The sequence below is a fragment of the Saccopteryx bilineata genome, chromosome 5 (assembly GCF_036850765.1).
Source record: "Saccopteryx bilineata isolate mSacBil1 chromosome 5, mSacBil1_pri_phased_curated, whole genome shotgun sequence".
In the NCBI taxonomy this organism is placed as follows: domain Eukaryota; kingdom Metazoa; phylum Chordata; class Mammalia; order Chiroptera; family Emballonuridae; genus Saccopteryx; species Saccopteryx bilineata.
Window position 1 is genome coordinate 47,180,491 of NC_089494.1, and position 17,926 is coordinate 47,198,416.

General features: G+C 35.6%; 1 protein-coding gene across 1 annotated transcript in view; it reads right to left on the bottom strand.

Annotated features, from left to right (window-relative positions):
• Positions 1-1,976: 1,976 nt before the first annotated feature.
• The window catches only part of COL3A1 (collagen type III alpha 1 chain), a 41,118-nt gene continuing 25,168 nt past the window's right edge, over positions 1,977-17,926 (bottom strand). Inside the window, exons 30-51 of the mRNA XM_066279088.1 lie at positions 17,772-17,870; positions 17,577-17,684; positions 17,219-17,272; positions 15,652-15,705; positions 15,509-15,562; positions 14,768-14,821; positions 13,435-13,542; positions 12,942-12,995; positions 12,630-12,683; positions 12,276-12,437; positions 12,054-12,161; positions 10,997-11,104; positions 10,280-10,333; positions 10,084-10,191; positions 9,543-9,596; positions 9,091-9,198; positions 8,732-8,785; positions 8,527-8,634; positions 6,991-7,285; positions 5,364-5,551; positions 4,591-4,833; positions 1,977-2,401 (exon numbers count right to left, since the gene is read on the bottom strand). Of these exons, the coding sequence (XP_066135185.1) occupies positions 2,255-2,401; positions 4,591-4,833; positions 5,364-5,551; positions 6,991-7,285; positions 8,527-8,634; positions 8,732-8,785; positions 9,091-9,198; positions 9,543-9,596; positions 10,084-10,191; positions 10,280-10,333; positions 10,997-11,104; positions 12,054-12,161; positions 12,276-12,437; positions 12,630-12,683; positions 12,942-12,995; positions 13,435-13,542; positions 14,768-14,821; positions 15,509-15,562; positions 15,652-15,705; positions 17,219-17,272; positions 17,577-17,684; positions 17,772-17,870 (2,376 nt within the window). The 3' untranslated portion in view covers positions 1,977-2,254. The remainder of the gene's footprint in view (positions 2,402-4,590; positions 4,834-5,363; positions 5,552-6,990; positions 7,286-8,526; positions 8,635-8,731; positions 8,786-9,090; positions 9,199-9,542; positions 9,597-10,083; positions 10,192-10,279; positions 10,334-10,996; positions 11,105-12,053; positions 12,162-12,275; positions 12,438-12,629; positions 12,684-12,941; positions 12,996-13,434; positions 13,543-14,767; positions 14,822-15,508; positions 15,563-15,651; positions 15,706-17,218; positions 17,273-17,576; positions 17,685-17,771; positions 17,871-17,926) is intronic.

Here is a 17,926-nt window from a genome sequence, read left to right on the forward strand (position 1 = left end):
TTAAGATTGCAGATAGAATTAAGGTTGCTAATCAACTTTGAGGTGTGAAAAATACCCTAAATTATTCAGTTGGGCCCAAAGTAATTATAAAGGTCTGTATAAGTGAAAGAGGGAGGCAGGTGGGCCAATGTCAGTGTGCTGCAGTTTGAAAGAACTTGACCAAATATATTTGGCTTTGAAAAGGTCTAATATTAGAACTCCCAGTAATTTAATTTTATAACTCATAATATAAATTGGCTTTCTGTCTCTTTGTCTCTGTTTTCATCTCCCCTTTATTTCTCTCTCCAAAATATTTATGTAATATGTAATATATTTATATAATATATAATATTTCTTGAAAGATGCAAGAAAAACTTTTAACATTTGTTGCCCCTAACATGGAAGATAACTGGACTAAGAGTTTTGACATGTCACTGATGACATTTTTATTTTTGAAAGTATTATTTTTATATACCATATACAGCAAGCAAATTTCAAACTATGAAGTCAATGTGCAAGACCATACTATTTTTCTTTATAGTAACTAAAAGAATAATAACTTGATGATGGAGAAGGGGCTGGCTGAAGATGGCAATGAGGTGGCAAATTTGTTGGAGTGATATTAATTAACTAAATTATAGAGGTTCCATGTGTACAATTCTATAATACATTATCTGTATATTGTTAAGTATTTACCATTCCAAGCCATGTCTCCTTCCATCATCATTTATCCCCTCTTTTATCCCCTGTCTACCTGTCTACCCCCCCCCTTCTGGTAATCACCACACTATTGTCTGTGTCTATGATTTTTTCTTTTTTCTTAATCCCTTCACCTTTTTTACCCAGCCTTGCAATCCTCCTCCATTCTCACAGCTGTCAGTCTGTCCTTCATATCTATGAGTCTGTTTCTATTTTGCAATTATTTTTAATGTCTGTTTTGCCAAGCCTGATTACATCCTTGTAAATTACCAGCATCTTCCTCCCTGATTACTTTCACTTTGGGAAAAACCTGATTTACTATGTTTCTATTTCCAGGGATTGATACAAATAGAATGCATCCCATTTTCAATATGCTTCCAGGGTTCCACTAAATATGATCTAAATATATGCAATGTTCCCCACTGGGCATTATCTCTGTTCTGAATGTAGGTTATATTAACTCATGTTTCTGAAGGTCATTGCATTATTAGCTGGAGAGTTAGAGTTTAATATTCTTTTTTTCCAAAAAAAAAAAAAATTACTAGAGTTCCTGAGTAGAAATATGCATTTGTTGTATCTATGGAAAGTGACAAAAACCAGGAATGTTTCATTATGATATTTTATTATGGGTGTTTGTAAGAAAAAAAGATCAACAACCACATACAAGCTTACAAAGTTAGATTTCAACATATTCTGTGTTATTGTAACAAATCAGCCCCATAATTTGTTTTTTGTTGTTGTTGACTTTTACATGATGAAGGGACAGAGCCCTCTGAAGTGACATGCTAATAAATCTTTTTGACAGGAGACATGTACAGATGGTGTGCATTTGATGTTTTGAATGAAAGACAACAATTCTGACCCAGAGTTTTAAAAGTGAAAGTACATTAGCACCATAACATGTGTCTTTAAATCTTTCTAAGTATTGTTCATCTTGATAATTTTAGCAATGATAAGAAAAGGGAAAGCACCTTTAAAAGCTGTTAATATCCAAGATTAAAATAATTGTGAATGTGAAAATAATTTTTTAAAATTCTTGCACTACACTCTACTTCTTTAAAACAAATATTTTAGGAAATAAATCAATGAAATCCACAAGTTTTACCAATCTATACAAGGTTTTCATCTTCTGGGACTTAGAGAATTCATCTGTATTTCTGACCAGGTTGAGGTAGTTGAAACAGGTAGGTCTTTTTTAATTTCATGTTCGAATACTTCAGAAAGAAAGGTTATCTTTTAATAGTAAGCACAGTCATTGCTCTACAAATGGGCTAGGATTCAAAGAATGTAACTCAGTGTAATTGTAAGAGTGTTAAAGTTTATTTATTATAGCACCATTGAGACATTTTGAAATGGAAGTTTTTAAAAAAATAAAACAAAAAGCATTTGAACTGTATTTGGTGAAACAAAAAAAAAATGTACCCCTATTTTAATTCAAATCATACTTTTCCCCAAAATTTTGGAAATAAATAACTGGAATTTGGTTGATCACTTGTACTGGTTGACAAGATTAGAACAAGAGGAACACATATGAAGTGTGATTTTTTTTTTGCTGGGATTTTAGATAAAGTTTGGTTTATAAAAAGCAAACAGGGCCAATGTCCACACCAAATTCTTGATCAGGACCACCAACATCGTAGGGTGCAATATCTATAATAGGTAGTCTCACAGCCTTGCGTGTTCGATATTCAAAGACCGTTTTGCCCCATTCCCCTGTGTGTTTCTGTAAAAAAGACCAAAAAAAAAATGTAAGTGATCATGGCATTACAATTGCATTCATATGCTGCTTAATGAAGGGAATACCTTCTAAGGTATTCATCAGGTGATTTCATTGTGTGAACATCATAGGATGCTTTTACACAAACCTGGATGGTCTAGCCTACTGCACACAGAGGTTATATTGTATAGTTTATTGCTCTTAGGCTACAAGCCTATACAGCATATTACTGTACAAAACAACATGAAATTAAATCAAGCACAAGAGAAATTGATGCAAACGAAAGGTACATGAGGCTGCTGCCAGAGTGACATGGCATACTATTTTACAACAAATATTTTTTGTAAGTAGAAAGAGTATACCCCAAAATAACGATAAAACATAAGGTATAACACAGTCATTTATTACCATTCTCAAGCATTATGGACTGTATGTCATTGTATATGCTAAACGTTTATATTATTGGCAGTGCAGGTTTGTTTACACGAGCATCAGCATAAACATGTGAATAATGCATTGTGTTATGACCTTATGATGACTATGTGTCACTAAGAGATGGTAATTTTTTGGCCTTTATTATAATCTTATGGGAACATGGCTATACATGTGGTCCATCATTGACCCAAATGTCATTATGTAGTTAGTACATGACTGTTCTTAGGTACTTGCTGTGATGGACCAAGTTTTTAAAAAAAAAATTGCTTGAGAAGAGTTGCCAACTTGTCATGTTATCTTTCATACATATGAGATGTGCTCCAGTTCGAAGCTATATCCTCCCAGTTGATAACTCATATCATATTGCTTATGAAAAACCCTGTAAGATTTTATAAGAAACCCTGTCAGGAGATTGCCATAGGCCAATTCATTCTCAAAGCCTTGGTTCTGTTCATTGCTAAGGGGCATATAGCTCATTTATTAAGAAGCAGAAGAAGGTCTTTCATAATGGAATTTGCTAATATTAGAAGTGAATTCTAGCCTGACCAGGCAGAGGTGGCACAGTGAATAGAGTGTCAGACTGGGATGTGGAGAACTCAGATTCGAGACCCCAAGGTTGCCAGCTTGAGTGTGGGCTCATCTGGTTTGAGAAGGAAAAAAAAGAACTCACCAGCTTGGACCCAAGGTCGCTGGCTTGAGCAAGGGGTTACTCGGTCTACTGTAGCCTCATGGTCAAGGCACATATGAGAAAGCAATCAATGAACAACTCAGGTGCCACAACAAAAAACTGATGATTGATGCTTCTCATCTCTCTCTGTTCCTGTCTGTCTGTCCTTATCTATCCCTCTTTCTGATTCTTTCTCTGTCTCTGTAAAAAAAAAAGAAAGGAAGGAAGGTAGGAAGGAAGGAAGGAAGGAAGGAAGGAAGGAAGGAAGGAAGGAAGGAAGGAAGGAGGAAGGAAGGAAGGAAGGAAGGAGGAAGGAAGGAAGGAAGGAAGGAAGGAAGGAAGGAAGGAAGAAAGAAAGAAAGAAAGAAAGAAAGAAAGAAAGAAAGAAAGAAAGAAAGAAAGAAAGAAAGAAACCCCAAGGTTACCAGCTTGAGCATGGGCTCATCTGGTTTGAGCAAGGCTCACCAGCTTGAACCCAAGGTCACTGGCTTAAGCAAAGGGTCACTCAATCTGCTGTAGCACCCCCAGTCAAGGCATATATGAAAAGCAATCAATGAACAACTAAGGTGCTTTTCAAAGAAAAGTTCGAAGAGTTGATGCTTTTCATCTCTCTCCCTTCCTGTCTGTCTGTCCCTATCTGTCCCTCTCTGTGTCTCTGTCACACACATACACAAAAAGAAGTGAATTCTCCCTCTGTTCATAAATGGTAATAACAAAGGATAGATTTAAAGTTAACCTTTAAAATTAAAAAGAAAGCAGAGATTTTAGATTGTGTCCTCATGATGGCTATTATGCAGAATGTATTGTAACCAACCAGATTAGCTGATAAAATTCATATTATGGATTTAAATTTCAATTACTTTCATTTCAACTGCTTTTTTACCTTGTGGTTGAGAAAATATACTCATTTATTTTTTTGTGATATTTAACATTTCCTGCAGTGAAATCAGTAGCTTCCATATAACTCAATACCAAATGCCTTCATTTGTTCACTCTCATTATATTTATTTTTTCTTTTCTAAATAGTTAGTGTGATTAAACTAGAAGTGCTGAGTTTCTTGTGATCCATGCTTAGAAACATTTTGGTACTTACAGTGCAACCATCCTCCAGAACTGTGTATGTGAATTTGCTGTTTCCTTCTGCCTTGAATTCGCCTTCATTTGACCCCATCAGCCTCAAGGCCTTCTTTACATTCCCACTGGCATGATCAAGGTATGCAATGCTGTTCTTGCAGTGATACGTGATGTTCTGGGATGCCCGGCTGGAGAGAAGTCGGAGGAATGCCATCTGGACATCGAGGACATCTTCAGGAAGTTCAGGATTGCCATAGCTAAACTGTAATAGGAAACAAATAAAACTTGTCAGACATTTCACTTGCAACTGTATGTAAGGCATTCACACAGTAGAGTTTGGTCTTTGTAATGTAGGTTGTTCATATAGTTTTTGTAGGAATATTTTATATATGAATTTTTAAATTATAGTACATACCATATTATATTAGCTTCACATGTCCAACAAAGTGGTTCACTATTTACATACCTTACAATGTAATCTCCAAGATAAGTCTATTAACCTGTCACTATATGAACATATTTTTATTACATGTGTAACATAAAATGTTAGAGTACAAAAGGTCTTGAGAATTAAAAGAAAGGTAGTTGCATACATAGAATAACTCAGTCTAACTTAGCTCTTAAGAGACACGTTACACAAATTATAAAAGTCGTCATCTGAATATATAAAGTCATTTAGGCTTTTTTATTTCTTAACTAATTTGGCTATGTGATGAACAAATAGCAGGATCCAAGAAAGTCAGGTAGGTAAGGATAACTTAGTTAAAAAAAATAGTATAGCCTTTTTTTTACCTGAAAACCTCCATCCATGGTTTCTCCGAACCAAACATGTTTTTTCTCTGCACCAGAATCTGTCCACCAGTTTTTACGTGGCACACTCAAAGGACTGGCATTTATGCATGTTTCTCCAGTTTCCATATTACAGAATACTTTAATGGCATCCATCTTGCAACCTTGGTTAGGATCAACCCAATATTCTCCTGAATAGGACAATGAAATTGGTTATAAAATCCAGTAGTGAAATTTGAACCAGTATGATTTTGTTTGTTTGCTTGGTAAACATTTATCATAATGTTGACTGCTACTATATTTGTAATTTATAGTGTAGCATAACAGAAACTTCTATATTGAAGTAAAGGTGCTATAATAATTAGAAACCACTAAAGCACTAAAGTAAAAAAAAATAAAAAAAAGAGTATCTTGATATTGAACAATGAAGATAAATAAAGATATATTAAGCCCAGGCCTTTTGATTAGTGTATTGCATTTACTGAAATCTATCTCTCTATTTTTTAAAAGATGACTACCTATTTAATTTAAATTTTCTTAATGTAAGCTTTTTTCTAGTCTAAATTTATGCTAACAAATCTAAACCTAAAGTCACCATGATTGAGGATTGTCTTCTATTTTAAGTAATTTTCAGAAATGGCTCCAAGGCAATGTTCTATGTCAAGATATTTAACAGCTTGAAATAATTTTTCTTTACAAAAAGAATTAACCTATATGCAAAACCTTACAGTTGACAATATTAAATTTAATTCCATATAATATTCTGGAATTTTTACTTAATTGTTTTTTAATTTGAAAATTTTAACAGGCCCTGGTTGATTGGCTCAGTAGTAGAACACCAACTCAGCATGTGAATGTCTTGGGTTCAATTCCCTGTCAGGGCTCAAAGGAGGAGTGACCATCATCTTCTCCACCCCTCCCTCTCTCACTTCTTCCCCCCTCCTCATCTCCTGCAGCCATGGTTTGACTGGAGTGAGTTGGCCCCGATGCTGAAGATAGCTTCATGGCTTCGCCTCACGCCCTAAAATAGTTCAGTTTTTGTGCAACAGAGCCACACCCCAGATGGGCAGAGAATCACCGCCTAGTGAGCTTGCTGGGTGGATCCCAGTCGGGGCACATGCGAGAGTCTGTCTCTACTTCTGCTCCTCTTGCTGAATAAATAATAATAATGGTAATAATAATAATAATAATAATAATAATAATTTGATTTATTACCAAAAAATGCAATAAATAAATATTTCAATAACTAAATCACAAACTTTGTAACAAATTACATACGTTTGATCCTGAGGACAAAGTGATAAATGTTTCTTTATCACGTAAGTGTGATGATATGCAGAAACATTCCAAACTATGATTTATATTAAAATTGCTACAAACTGTCTTTAAATTGTCCTACATTTGGAATACTTTGAGATTGTTCATATTACATTTTAAGTACACCTGAAAAAAAATCATATTTTCTTCTCACAATGTCAGGTAGTTTCCATTCAACTAACATTCTTTAAGGACTTTTTCTGCTATAAAATATTTTCTGTTCACAGTAAAATTTTCCTCTTTCCTAAATTCTAATACAAGCAGCTTTTTCTGTAGTCCTGTTGCCACGAGTCTGAGAGATTCCCCAACATACCATTCTTGAGTTCAGGATGGCAGAATTTCAGGTCTCGGCAGTTCCTAGCAGGGTTTTTACGAGAACCATCGGGACTAATGAGGTTTTCTATCTGTCCGCTGACTGATTTGAGTGAAGTCATAATCTCCTCGGTGTTGATTTTGAAATCCATTGGTTCATCTCCATAATATGGGGCAAAACCACCAGCTTTTTCACCTCCAGCGCCAGCAATGGCAGCAGCCCCACCACCACAGCACGGACCAGGGGCACCAGGAGGTCCAGGAGGGCCTGGTTGTCCTGGGTGGCCCGGGGACCCCTAGGAAGGGTAAGACCATACATACATCACTGATGTGTACTTGTTGTTCTCCACTGAAAGAATATGTTGCTAGCCAAAGAAAATGTGTTAAAGACAATACCTGTGACATTATAATTATCTTAATAAAAGATTGTTTGAGTTGTTTTGTGATTAAATGATAAAAAAACTTATAATGACTACAATTCATTATCATGACATTTATTGTTCCATTGTGTAATTATCAGTGGTGCTAGAGCATGTATTTTACCCCATCATACTTCCTTATGTATGAATCATGTAAGCAATTCTAATGCTGACATGAAACAGGAGAGGTCATATGAGCACAATTCATTAGAATTGTGTCCCAGATTTGTCATTAACTTTGTGTCTTTGAGATGATCACTTAAGTTATTTGTGTTTTAATTGCCACATATGTAACTTGTAGGGGTAATAGATTTATTTATTCCATTGACCCAAAGGTATGGGTTAGAAAGGTATTAGGAATGAAGGTATCGGTAGCAAAACAGAAGTCATGGAAATTATTTGAGAAGTAGAATGTATTACACACAGAGGTGTGTAAAAGTATGTTTATAGTTGTGAGAACATAAAACACAGAGTTAGTAAAGCTACTGTCATAATGATTATTGTCATAATCATAACCTGCATGTCTTTTTCTACATGAACAACTGTAAACCCACTTTTGCCTCTCCTGTATTTGCAAGTCATTGTTTATCACAGTCGTAAGATTCTAGTGTGAGTTCAATACCAGCAGAGTTCATTTGGTTTAATGAGATGATGTCTTTATTTTGATATAATAGTTATCTGATCAAACTGTGATAAAGGTCTTTTTTCTCTGCTGTTATACTACAATGGAGAATGCCTTAATGTGGTGGAGAATGTCTTTAAGTCATTGTTCATTTTCTAAATCAAATGGGGTGATTGCATTATGTGTAACTCACTTTGTCAGTTTTATTTATTTATTTATTTTTAAATATTTTACTTATTCATTTCAGAGAGGGGAGAGAGAGAGAGAGAGAAAGAGAGAGAGAAGGGGGAGGAGCAAGAAGCATCAACTCCCATATGTGCCTTGACCAGGCAAGTCCAGGGTTTCAAACCAGCGACCTCAGCATTCTAGGTTGACGCTTTATCCACTGCGCAAGCACAGATCAGGCTCACCTTGTCAGTTTTAGAACACTGTAAAGTGTTTCTGAAAATGTGCAGATTATAACAAATTAAATACATGTCTTTATAAATGATTTTACCTCAGATCCTCTTTCACCTCTGTTCCCTCGAGGTCCCGGTGGTCCAATGGGACCTGGATGTCCACTGGTTCCATCTTTGCCAGGGGACCCACTAGGTCCAACAGGTCCCTAAAAATGTATCATGATGTCACATTGCTAGAATACTTTCCTTCAATGCAAACTGTGAAAAATCATGGACCTTCTAATATCTTTCTGTGGTACTTACCCTGGGGCCTGCAGGTCCTGGACTGCCAATGGCACCTTGGTGACCAGCAGGACCCTGAAAGAAAAGGAAGGGTAAATATGAGTGAAGATTTTCAAAAAGTTAAGAAACTGTACATTCAAGATCAGATCAAACAACATGGGGATCATGATAAAATATAACTTCTTTTCCTTTTAATCTTTCCACTTTCTCATGCCAACTACAATTTCAGATAAATTCCCAAATTCATTTCTTGTATCTTTTAGCACATCCTTATGGAAATGAGCATTCTCTACTACTGGCCTAAACATTGTCTAAATTTTGCCTGTCTCATCAGTTAAAACTCATTGGAGGAGTTTTTCTGGCAAAATAGATGCACTTACTGGGGCCCCTGGGGCACCTGGGTTGCCAGGGAATCCTCGATGTCCTTTGATGCCATTAAGACCACGTTCACCTGTTTCACCCTTGTCACCACGTGGGCCTTGGGGACCCTTTACAAAAATACATTTCAAAATAAGGTTAGATCCACACACACGCATTGGAAAAATGAAATAGAATTGAATACATTAAGCTCATTTCCTGACATTTTCTTAGTTAGAAATCCCCTCAACAGACACAGCATACATGGAACAATAAAAATTGTTCCCCAATAATTGATGTGTATAACCTTGACCCCAGGGAGATTTGGGGCCCTGAAGTGCTTTCTATATAACTGAAGGAAAGTTTAAATTCTGTTCCATAGTTATGCATTTTGTCATCCACTTTCCCTGAACATGCCAAAAATTAGAATAGTCCCTACACTGTGGAATGAGTTAAAAAAAGAAAAAGGACTTACAGCAGGACCTCGGATACCAGCAGGACCTGGAGAACCAGTAGGGCCAGCAGGGCCCTAAAACATAATAAAAGTAAACAAATAAACACACAAATAATTGTTTGTTTATTGATACAGTTTTGTTTGATTTAAAAGTTAATCATTTCATTGTGAGGGAATAATGGTATGCCTACCATTATTGAAAGGTAGTATCATTTTCTCTTTCAATGTCTTTTCTCTGTTATCTTTACTGGGGGGGAGGGGGTTCTGAGCAAACAAGCTGAGAAAGCCTTATTAATTCAGCCATATATTTGTCTTGTAAATATACACTCAGCCTGATTAATACCATTTTAAATTTCAGTAATGTTTTCTTTTTGACTACTGCCAGAAACTTCTCATATAGCTGTATTACCACAGTTACGTACAGAAAGACTAACATACAGATTGTAGAATGTGTGATAGGAGATCTTTTGGTTGGCAAATATGACATTCTATCTTCTAGCTCTTAATCTCTTTATTGAAGAAAATAGATAAGAAAGATAAGATGGTGCTTATAAGAACTCACAGTTTCTCCTCTATCACCACTCTTTCCAGCTGGACCGACAGGACCAGGGGGGCCTGGATGACCGGGAGTACCAGGGGCACCGGGAGAGCCATTTTCACCACGATCACCCTGTGGGAAAATTCACGAATCCTAAATAAATGTGATCAGCAGCTATGGTTTGAATTGCATAAGCCTATTGTACGCGTGTTTGTTATACCTTTGTACCAGGCGTTCCATCACGTCCTGGAAGGCCGTCTGACCCAGGGTTTCCCTGATTAAAGGGAGAGAAAGAAAAGGGAGAAATGAAATCAACTTCTTTGGAATCATTCAAATGTAATTTAAGTCATGCTTCCTTGATGGGAACAATATCATCTTTAAAAGAATAAGATTTAGTTCTTGGGAGTAAAAATCTTACATATTACAATGGGTGTGGCCCTTCAAAAGGTGATGATATCTAAATGCAGTATATCTGTGGTACTAGTATTTCATAGGCTAGACAGGGAGGAATGACTAGGGAAAATAATGTCTAAATCCTGAAGGGAGAGATACTAAATAAAAGCTTGACAAACAATAATTAAGTTACTAGTAGAAATCTACAGTATAAGGTAAGAATAATCACAGAAAATATATAGTACATTTTCACAAAGAAATGTTGTAAATTTGGAGTTTCTCCATCTCAAACTTGTTTCTTTATTTAGCTAGAGAGCGTATTCTTCTCCATGAACGATCATTCATTGACTAATTATTAATGACATAAACATTTAAGACTGTTCTAAGTTGTAATGGAAAAAATATGTTATTAGAAAAGGAAGGAGAACTTTGGCATGTGATAATTTATTCACTCTTAACCGGTAAGACCCAGTTTGACCCTTGCTTAGATAAGTTATCAAGCATTCCAAGGCTGATTGAGTATTTCTGAAGAACTAGTACATACATCTCTTCCGGGTTCACCAGCCGTACCAGCCAGACCAGGAAGACCTTGGGGTCCGGGAGGACCACGTTCTCCATTCTGACCACTAAGTCCTGGTTTCCCACTTTCACCCTGGGTAAAAATTAAAATACATTTTTTAAACATTAGAAATAAATTAATATAATGTTATCAGATGTCTTTATTTACCAGAGAAAATGTAATCAATTTTTATTGAATTTGTTCCTAAAATTGTTTCCAGGGGAAAAGCTTGGAGAAGCCAGTTTTTTGTGTTTTCTGACTTTCTCAGTGAGTTTAGCTACTGAAGGGCTGCGTAATTACACTGGTTACCATATTCAGAATGCCTTCTAATAGGAGATGTATAAACAGACATGGCTATAACAAGACAAAATAATGATGAGCCATCATGAAACTACAGGCTTATGGTAACCATTACAATTAAGTTACAGGGTACAATTGGGTCTACCTAAAGAATATACACTTACTAGATTTGTTCCTATAAATTAAATACACTTAAGTGTTATATTGTATTTTCACTACAATATTATATGACATTTAAGTTTAAAGAGATACTTGAACTATCAAAATATGAGCCTTAAAGAACAGAATTTTATTGCCCTGTTTGTTAAATGAATATTTAAGATGCTAATCACTGGGATGTTAAAGTAATATTAGTGAAAGAAAATCAAGAGTGCAATATGAATTAAGTTGATAAATAATTGATATTAATTAAAGACTTTCATGGGTCTATAAGTTAACATTATTTTTTTACAATCAACAAACTAATGAATGCTCACAAGCTTTCCAACAGAAGCATTTGAAATGGCAAGATATTTTTCTGCAATATTAATTTATTGGTGTTTATGTTCAAGGCTGGTCTACAATGTGCATTGTTTTTGTGTTCTGAAGCCTTTTGATAACATGCATGCCTGAAAATGTGAATATCAAGAATTTACATTAATTATAGAAAAACTTGTTCATTACATACTTGCTATGGTTAAATGACCTCCAAAAGCTATCAAAAGAAACAAGAGTCCAGTGATACAAAGATAGCTATACTCACCTTAATGCCTTGTGGGCCAGGACTTCCTCTTGGACCTGTCATACCTGGTGGTCCTGCCAGACCTCGTGCTCCAGCAATCCCTGCGAGTCCAAGTGGGCCTGGAGCTCCCTATTATGACAGGTGAAAAGTCTTAGTTCTTCTTTATGGGAATATGTTTTCTCTATTAAATTTGTGCTTAAAAATAAAATGGTTTTGTCAATTAATAGTGACAAATCTACTCACCGGAGGGCCCTGGGCACCAGGTGGTCCTTTCTCTCCTGGATGACCTGCATCACCTTTTGGTCCAGATATTCCAGGGCTGCCAGGAGCACCACTGTTACCAGGTGGACCTGGGGGTCCATCCTTGCCTGGATTACCACTGGGGCCTTGGGGACCTGGGTTACCCTAAAAAAATCATTTAAAGTTTCAGTACTGTACAGGAAAAAATTATATATATATATTTTACTTTCAATTCAATAATTTTATATATGGTTTAATAGAAATAAATGTAGCAATGGGTAGTTTCTCTTCCTATGCATATATGAATGTTCTTTATGGAATGTGGTGGGGAAAAAAAATTCTTTAAAAAGTACTTACATTATTACCAGGAGGACCAGGAAGACCACGACCTCCAGGGAAGCCAGCAGCACCCTATGAAATAATAACATATTTTTGAATTTCAAAAGTTAAGTAGAGCAAATAATTAACCACTACAAACAAATATAAAGTACAAAAAAAAATGTGGTAGGGTCTGACTTATACTCTGAGACACTTACGCTTTTCCTCTTGGAATTTACATATAATTCATATATGAGTAAGTGATTATAATTTTTATATCTATTTAGGGATCTAGTGCTTTCAAAGAGGTTTTTATGCAGATGGATAATAGTTAAGAGGATCAGTACTTACAGGACCACCAGGGCTGCCGCGTTCACCTTTGCTACCTGGAGGTCCAGGCGGACCCTAGATGGAATGCAGGTGAAAATGATTTATAAGAATTACACCAAAATCAAATTTTTGGCAAAGCATTAAGTATTTGCAAAACAGTAAAGCTGATTATTGTAATAATCATTTTGCAATACACACATATATCAAATATTTCTGTTGTGTTTAACTTAAACAATGTTATATGTTAATTATATCTCAATAAAACTAGAAAAAAACCTACAGTAGGAGTGAGAACCTTTACCAGAATAACCTCCCAAAAACCAAGGGAGAGTAACTCTAGGAAGAGTTAACTGACATGATATTTAGACTGTTGGAGCCAAGCTTCAAACTCAGAGTTATATTCTTCTTATGAAGACTATACTTGTCACCATGACAAGCTCTTTCAGTATCACATTAAATTGTCACTAAACTAAGTGCTTTCTGTCAGAAGCCTCAGAGAAGAGAGAACACTTACGGCAGGCCCGGAACCTCCAGGGGGTCCTGCGAGCCCGGGAGGGCCTCCTTCGCCTCTCTCTCCAGGAGGGCCTCTTTCTCCTTTACCACCAGGTTCGCCATTCTGTCCCTAAGTTCAGAAACAGCAGCCTGTGAGCTGACATCTTTCACAACACACTTGGCTTATCATTACAGGGGGTCCGTGGGTTACCACAATCTCTACATATGGTATTTTGAGTTTACAACACTCACACTCATAAAGACTTTAAAAAATTGAGACATGGTTTTTTCGGCTCACACCGTTAGAATATCGCACTTACGGACTATGTGGGCAAACTAGTTTGGTTGCGCACAGCAGAAGAATACGTAGTACAGTGTACAGTATGCTATATTTCATTCTTTTTCGTTTTCTGTGGCTTAGTTGTGTTTTTGTGTTCTAGGTTATGACTTTACAACTGTGTTAGGATAGGTAAGTGACTTATTCTAGGGTGTGTTTCGACTTACACCAAAATTTGGGTTATGTCACTGTCGTAGAAACAGAAACTGTGTCGTAACTGGAGGATTCCCTGTACTTATATTCAAAAATTAGAATGATCCAGGGAGAGAGATGTTGAAATAGAATCAGGAAAGAAGGCACTTAGAAGCAATGGCAAGTCAAAGCCAATCAATACATAAATATTTATTTCCCTGATAAAAGAATATAGCCAAGGAAGCATTAAGATGTACATTATTTGTTATAAAGGAGAAAATCTCTCAGAAGATTGTGAAGTTGAAAATGAGTACCAGTAGTATCATTTGATAAAGAAGGGGCTTACAGCTAAGTTTAAATGATTATCACCTTATACTAAAAGAACATTTATAGTATCAGAGTGCTTTTGGATCTAGGGTATCATGTTAACCTCATTAACCTGGCATAAAGACAGGGCAAGTATTTTTATCTCCATCTTATAAAGAGTAAGAAGAGAGATAAAGTAAAAAGGGGGGGGGGGCTAGAATAATTTGATACAGAATGAGTGGCCAAGGCAGGACTACATCCAGACTTAATTTATACTTCTGACATTTTTCAGCAAGGTAGTGATTCTGGGCTGTGCGACATGTATTTTTTTTTCAGCTATGGTTTATATTTAATATTATTTTGTGTTAGTTTTAAGTATACAGCATAGTGGTTAGACAATCATGTACTTTACGAAGTGCTTCCCGTGATATGCAAGTACCCACCTGGCACCATACCTAGTTATTACAATATTATTGACTATCTTCCCTGTGCTGTAATTTACATCCCTGGGACTACTTTGTGACAATAAATTTGTACTTCTTAATCCCTTCACCTTTTTTCACCTAATTTTCATACGTACAGGAGCCCCAGGGAAGCCAGCAGGTCCTGGAGGTCCGTGTTCACCTCTCTCACCCTGGAGGAAAAAGTATCCTTGTTAGTCACAGGAAAGACGTTTTCCCACAGGACCACACATCATCCTCTATATCATCTCTTTCTTTCCTTTAAGAAGTTAGTGCGCAAAGGTAATGAGCATAATTTACCATCTGAAGACTTTTCAATTTCAGAATAAAATGAATAGCGAACAACACCAAAATCGTTGATTCCTTGTGCCTCTGACTGATATTATGTGCAAGAAAAATAAGTTGAGAGTTCTGATGTCTTGAACATATTTAATTATATAACTTCTAAGAAATGTAAGATCTTAAAAATATGGTAAAAGAGTTGAGAAATCAACAATAATTAATTAAAAAACATATACTATATGTCTTTCCTGAGTTGCCAACCATGAAGGTAGAGAACTTTAGATCTGGAAGGAGCCTTAGGCAAAGATTCTATAAGTTTAGGAAATGCTCACTTATCAAAGTATATTACTTGTACAATTTTATGTTCTTTCCAAAATTATTTAGTAAAGAAGGTATGATTTAAGATAGTCTTTTATGAATTTTGGATTTGAGAAATTTAACTTTTCTGCATGTCATATGATTTCTAAAGATAATTTCCCTCCATTGAGACTTCAGGCTTCTAGGCAGAATTGCTAAATATAAGTAGTTGGTGCCTAAGTGGGGTTAAAAAATATGTTAAAAATGTCTTTAAAACTTACAGGACCACCACGAGGACCAGCTATACCAGGAAGTCCAGGGGCACCACCTTCACCCTTTAAAAAGAGAAAAGAAAAATAATATTCTCATCATCCCAAAAGCCAAAGACAGGTTTTGTTTTGTTTCTAAATAATGTCAGTGTCACCTTATCTCCAGGCTGACCAGCAGGGCCAGGGGGACCAATGGGACCAGTAGGACCCTAAAAGAAAAGAAAAGAAAAAAAAAATATATATATATATTCTTAATTTTGAAGATAAAAAGCATCATTTTTTTCCTATATAGCACAAAGACATATTATTATCTAGTAAACTAGATCTATGATTTCTCTTAGGGCTTGAATGATATTCCCTTCAGTGTGTGAATACTTCAGAGCTTAGAAAATAAAAGATTCTATGAAATGAACTCTAAAGGACTACAAGATATTGAAATTTATTGATTCATTTTTCTTTCCATTGTACAAGGTAAATAAGATATAATGAAATATCTTACAGTCATAATAAAAATTAAAACACACATCCTTATATAACTGCTTAATAATTCAGAACATGTCATTTCACTACTCAAAATGTCATCACATGTATAAAGTTTTCAAATTGACATTTTCAAATATTAAAGTTCTACTTATTTACATAAATAAAATATTAGGTTATTTTTTTAAATTAGATGATGGCTTACCCATCTAGTCTATCAAATGTGAAGTACTTATGAATTTTTAATTCAACTACAGATATATAATATCTGTGTAATAGCTTAGTTTTTATGTTTATTTAGCATGTTGACTAGGTAGATACAACTATATCTAGAAGGTGTTTGTTAATGTGAATAGAATTGATTATAATGCTTGCATTTTTTTTAAGATTTATTTTGAAACAGTTATAGATTCACAGAGGACTGCAAAGAAACATACAGAAAAATCCTGTATACCTTTCTCCCAGCTTCCCACAATGATACAGTTCACATAACTGCAGTATAATATCAAGATCAACAAGTTGACTGCTACAATCCATAGAGCTTACACAGGTTACTCATTGATGTGTGTTTGTAGCTATATATAATTTTATCACTTGTAGTCCTGTATGACTACCACTATAATCAAGATACTAACTCATATGGTACAATTGCCCTTAATACTCACTCTTGTCACCTCACTATAGCTACAGCCATCTTGCTCTCCCCCATTTCTATTTTTCTGGCCACCATAAAACATCTTATGTTATGTTACTTCACAATGTTACGTAAATGGAATCATGCTGTAAGAATTCTTTTTATTTGACTTTTCTTCATTCAGCCCAATGCCCCTGAGGTCTGTATAAATTTTGAGGGGTATCAATAGTTCATTCTTTCTTATTGTTAAGTAGTATTACATGATATAACTTTACCATAGAATTGCAATGTTTTTTATATCATAAAGTTTCTTCATACACAGTATTGATTATCTAGAATTTTAGTGGCTTATTGTGACTTTAGATTGTAGCCTTTATCCTACTTTTAGAATGTTTCATTTTCAGGTCACTGTTGAATGGTCAGGTAGTGCAAGATATAAGTCAGGAGTTTGAACTAAAAGTCATTTGGGTCTACTTAATGCCCTGAATGCAGCAAAGTATGGTCTAACATATCATGAACGGTTTGGGGAACAAACAAAAGTTGAGGTGAGAAAACTATTGCATATTATATACAGAAAAGACCTGTTTCTCCCCCAAATGAGTACTCACTCTTGGACCATCTTTCCCTGGAGCACCATCAGCACCTGCACCACCTGGTTCACCCTGTCAAATAAAAGCCAATGTCATCAACTTAGAAGTATCCTCAATGAAAATCTTCCAAGAAGAAGAGCAAGCAACCTTCAAGATTTGCTGTGAGATATATATATATATATATATATATATATATATATATATATATATATATATATTAGATATTTTGATTAAATGTTGCTTTGAAGAAGACATTGAAATTTTGCTTACTATAAAATAACATTAATTTGCAAAATAGATTGCTTTCCAATATGGTATATTCCTTATACCTACAAAGTTTGTTTTGTTACATAATTAGCAAAAGACATATCAATACCTTTTCACCCTTTGGACCAGGGCCTCCAGGGTTTCCTCTATCTCCAGGCATCCCTTGTAGACCAGGACCACCAGCAGCACCAGGTGGCCCAGGGGGACCAGCAGGGCCCTGAGATGAAAGCAGAAATAGTCTCACAAGAAGGAAATGCAATGCATTTTTCAAAATCTAGGTGAATTGAATTATGTGGTGTTTTACCTTTCCTCCATCAGGACCAGGGGGGCCAGGTGTACCTCTAAGCCCTGCAGGACCTGGTGATCCAGGAGCTCCACGTTCACCAGGGGCACCAGCATCACCCTGTATTAAGAAAATATAATTTCCCCATTAGAAACCCTAATGCTAAAGATAAACCC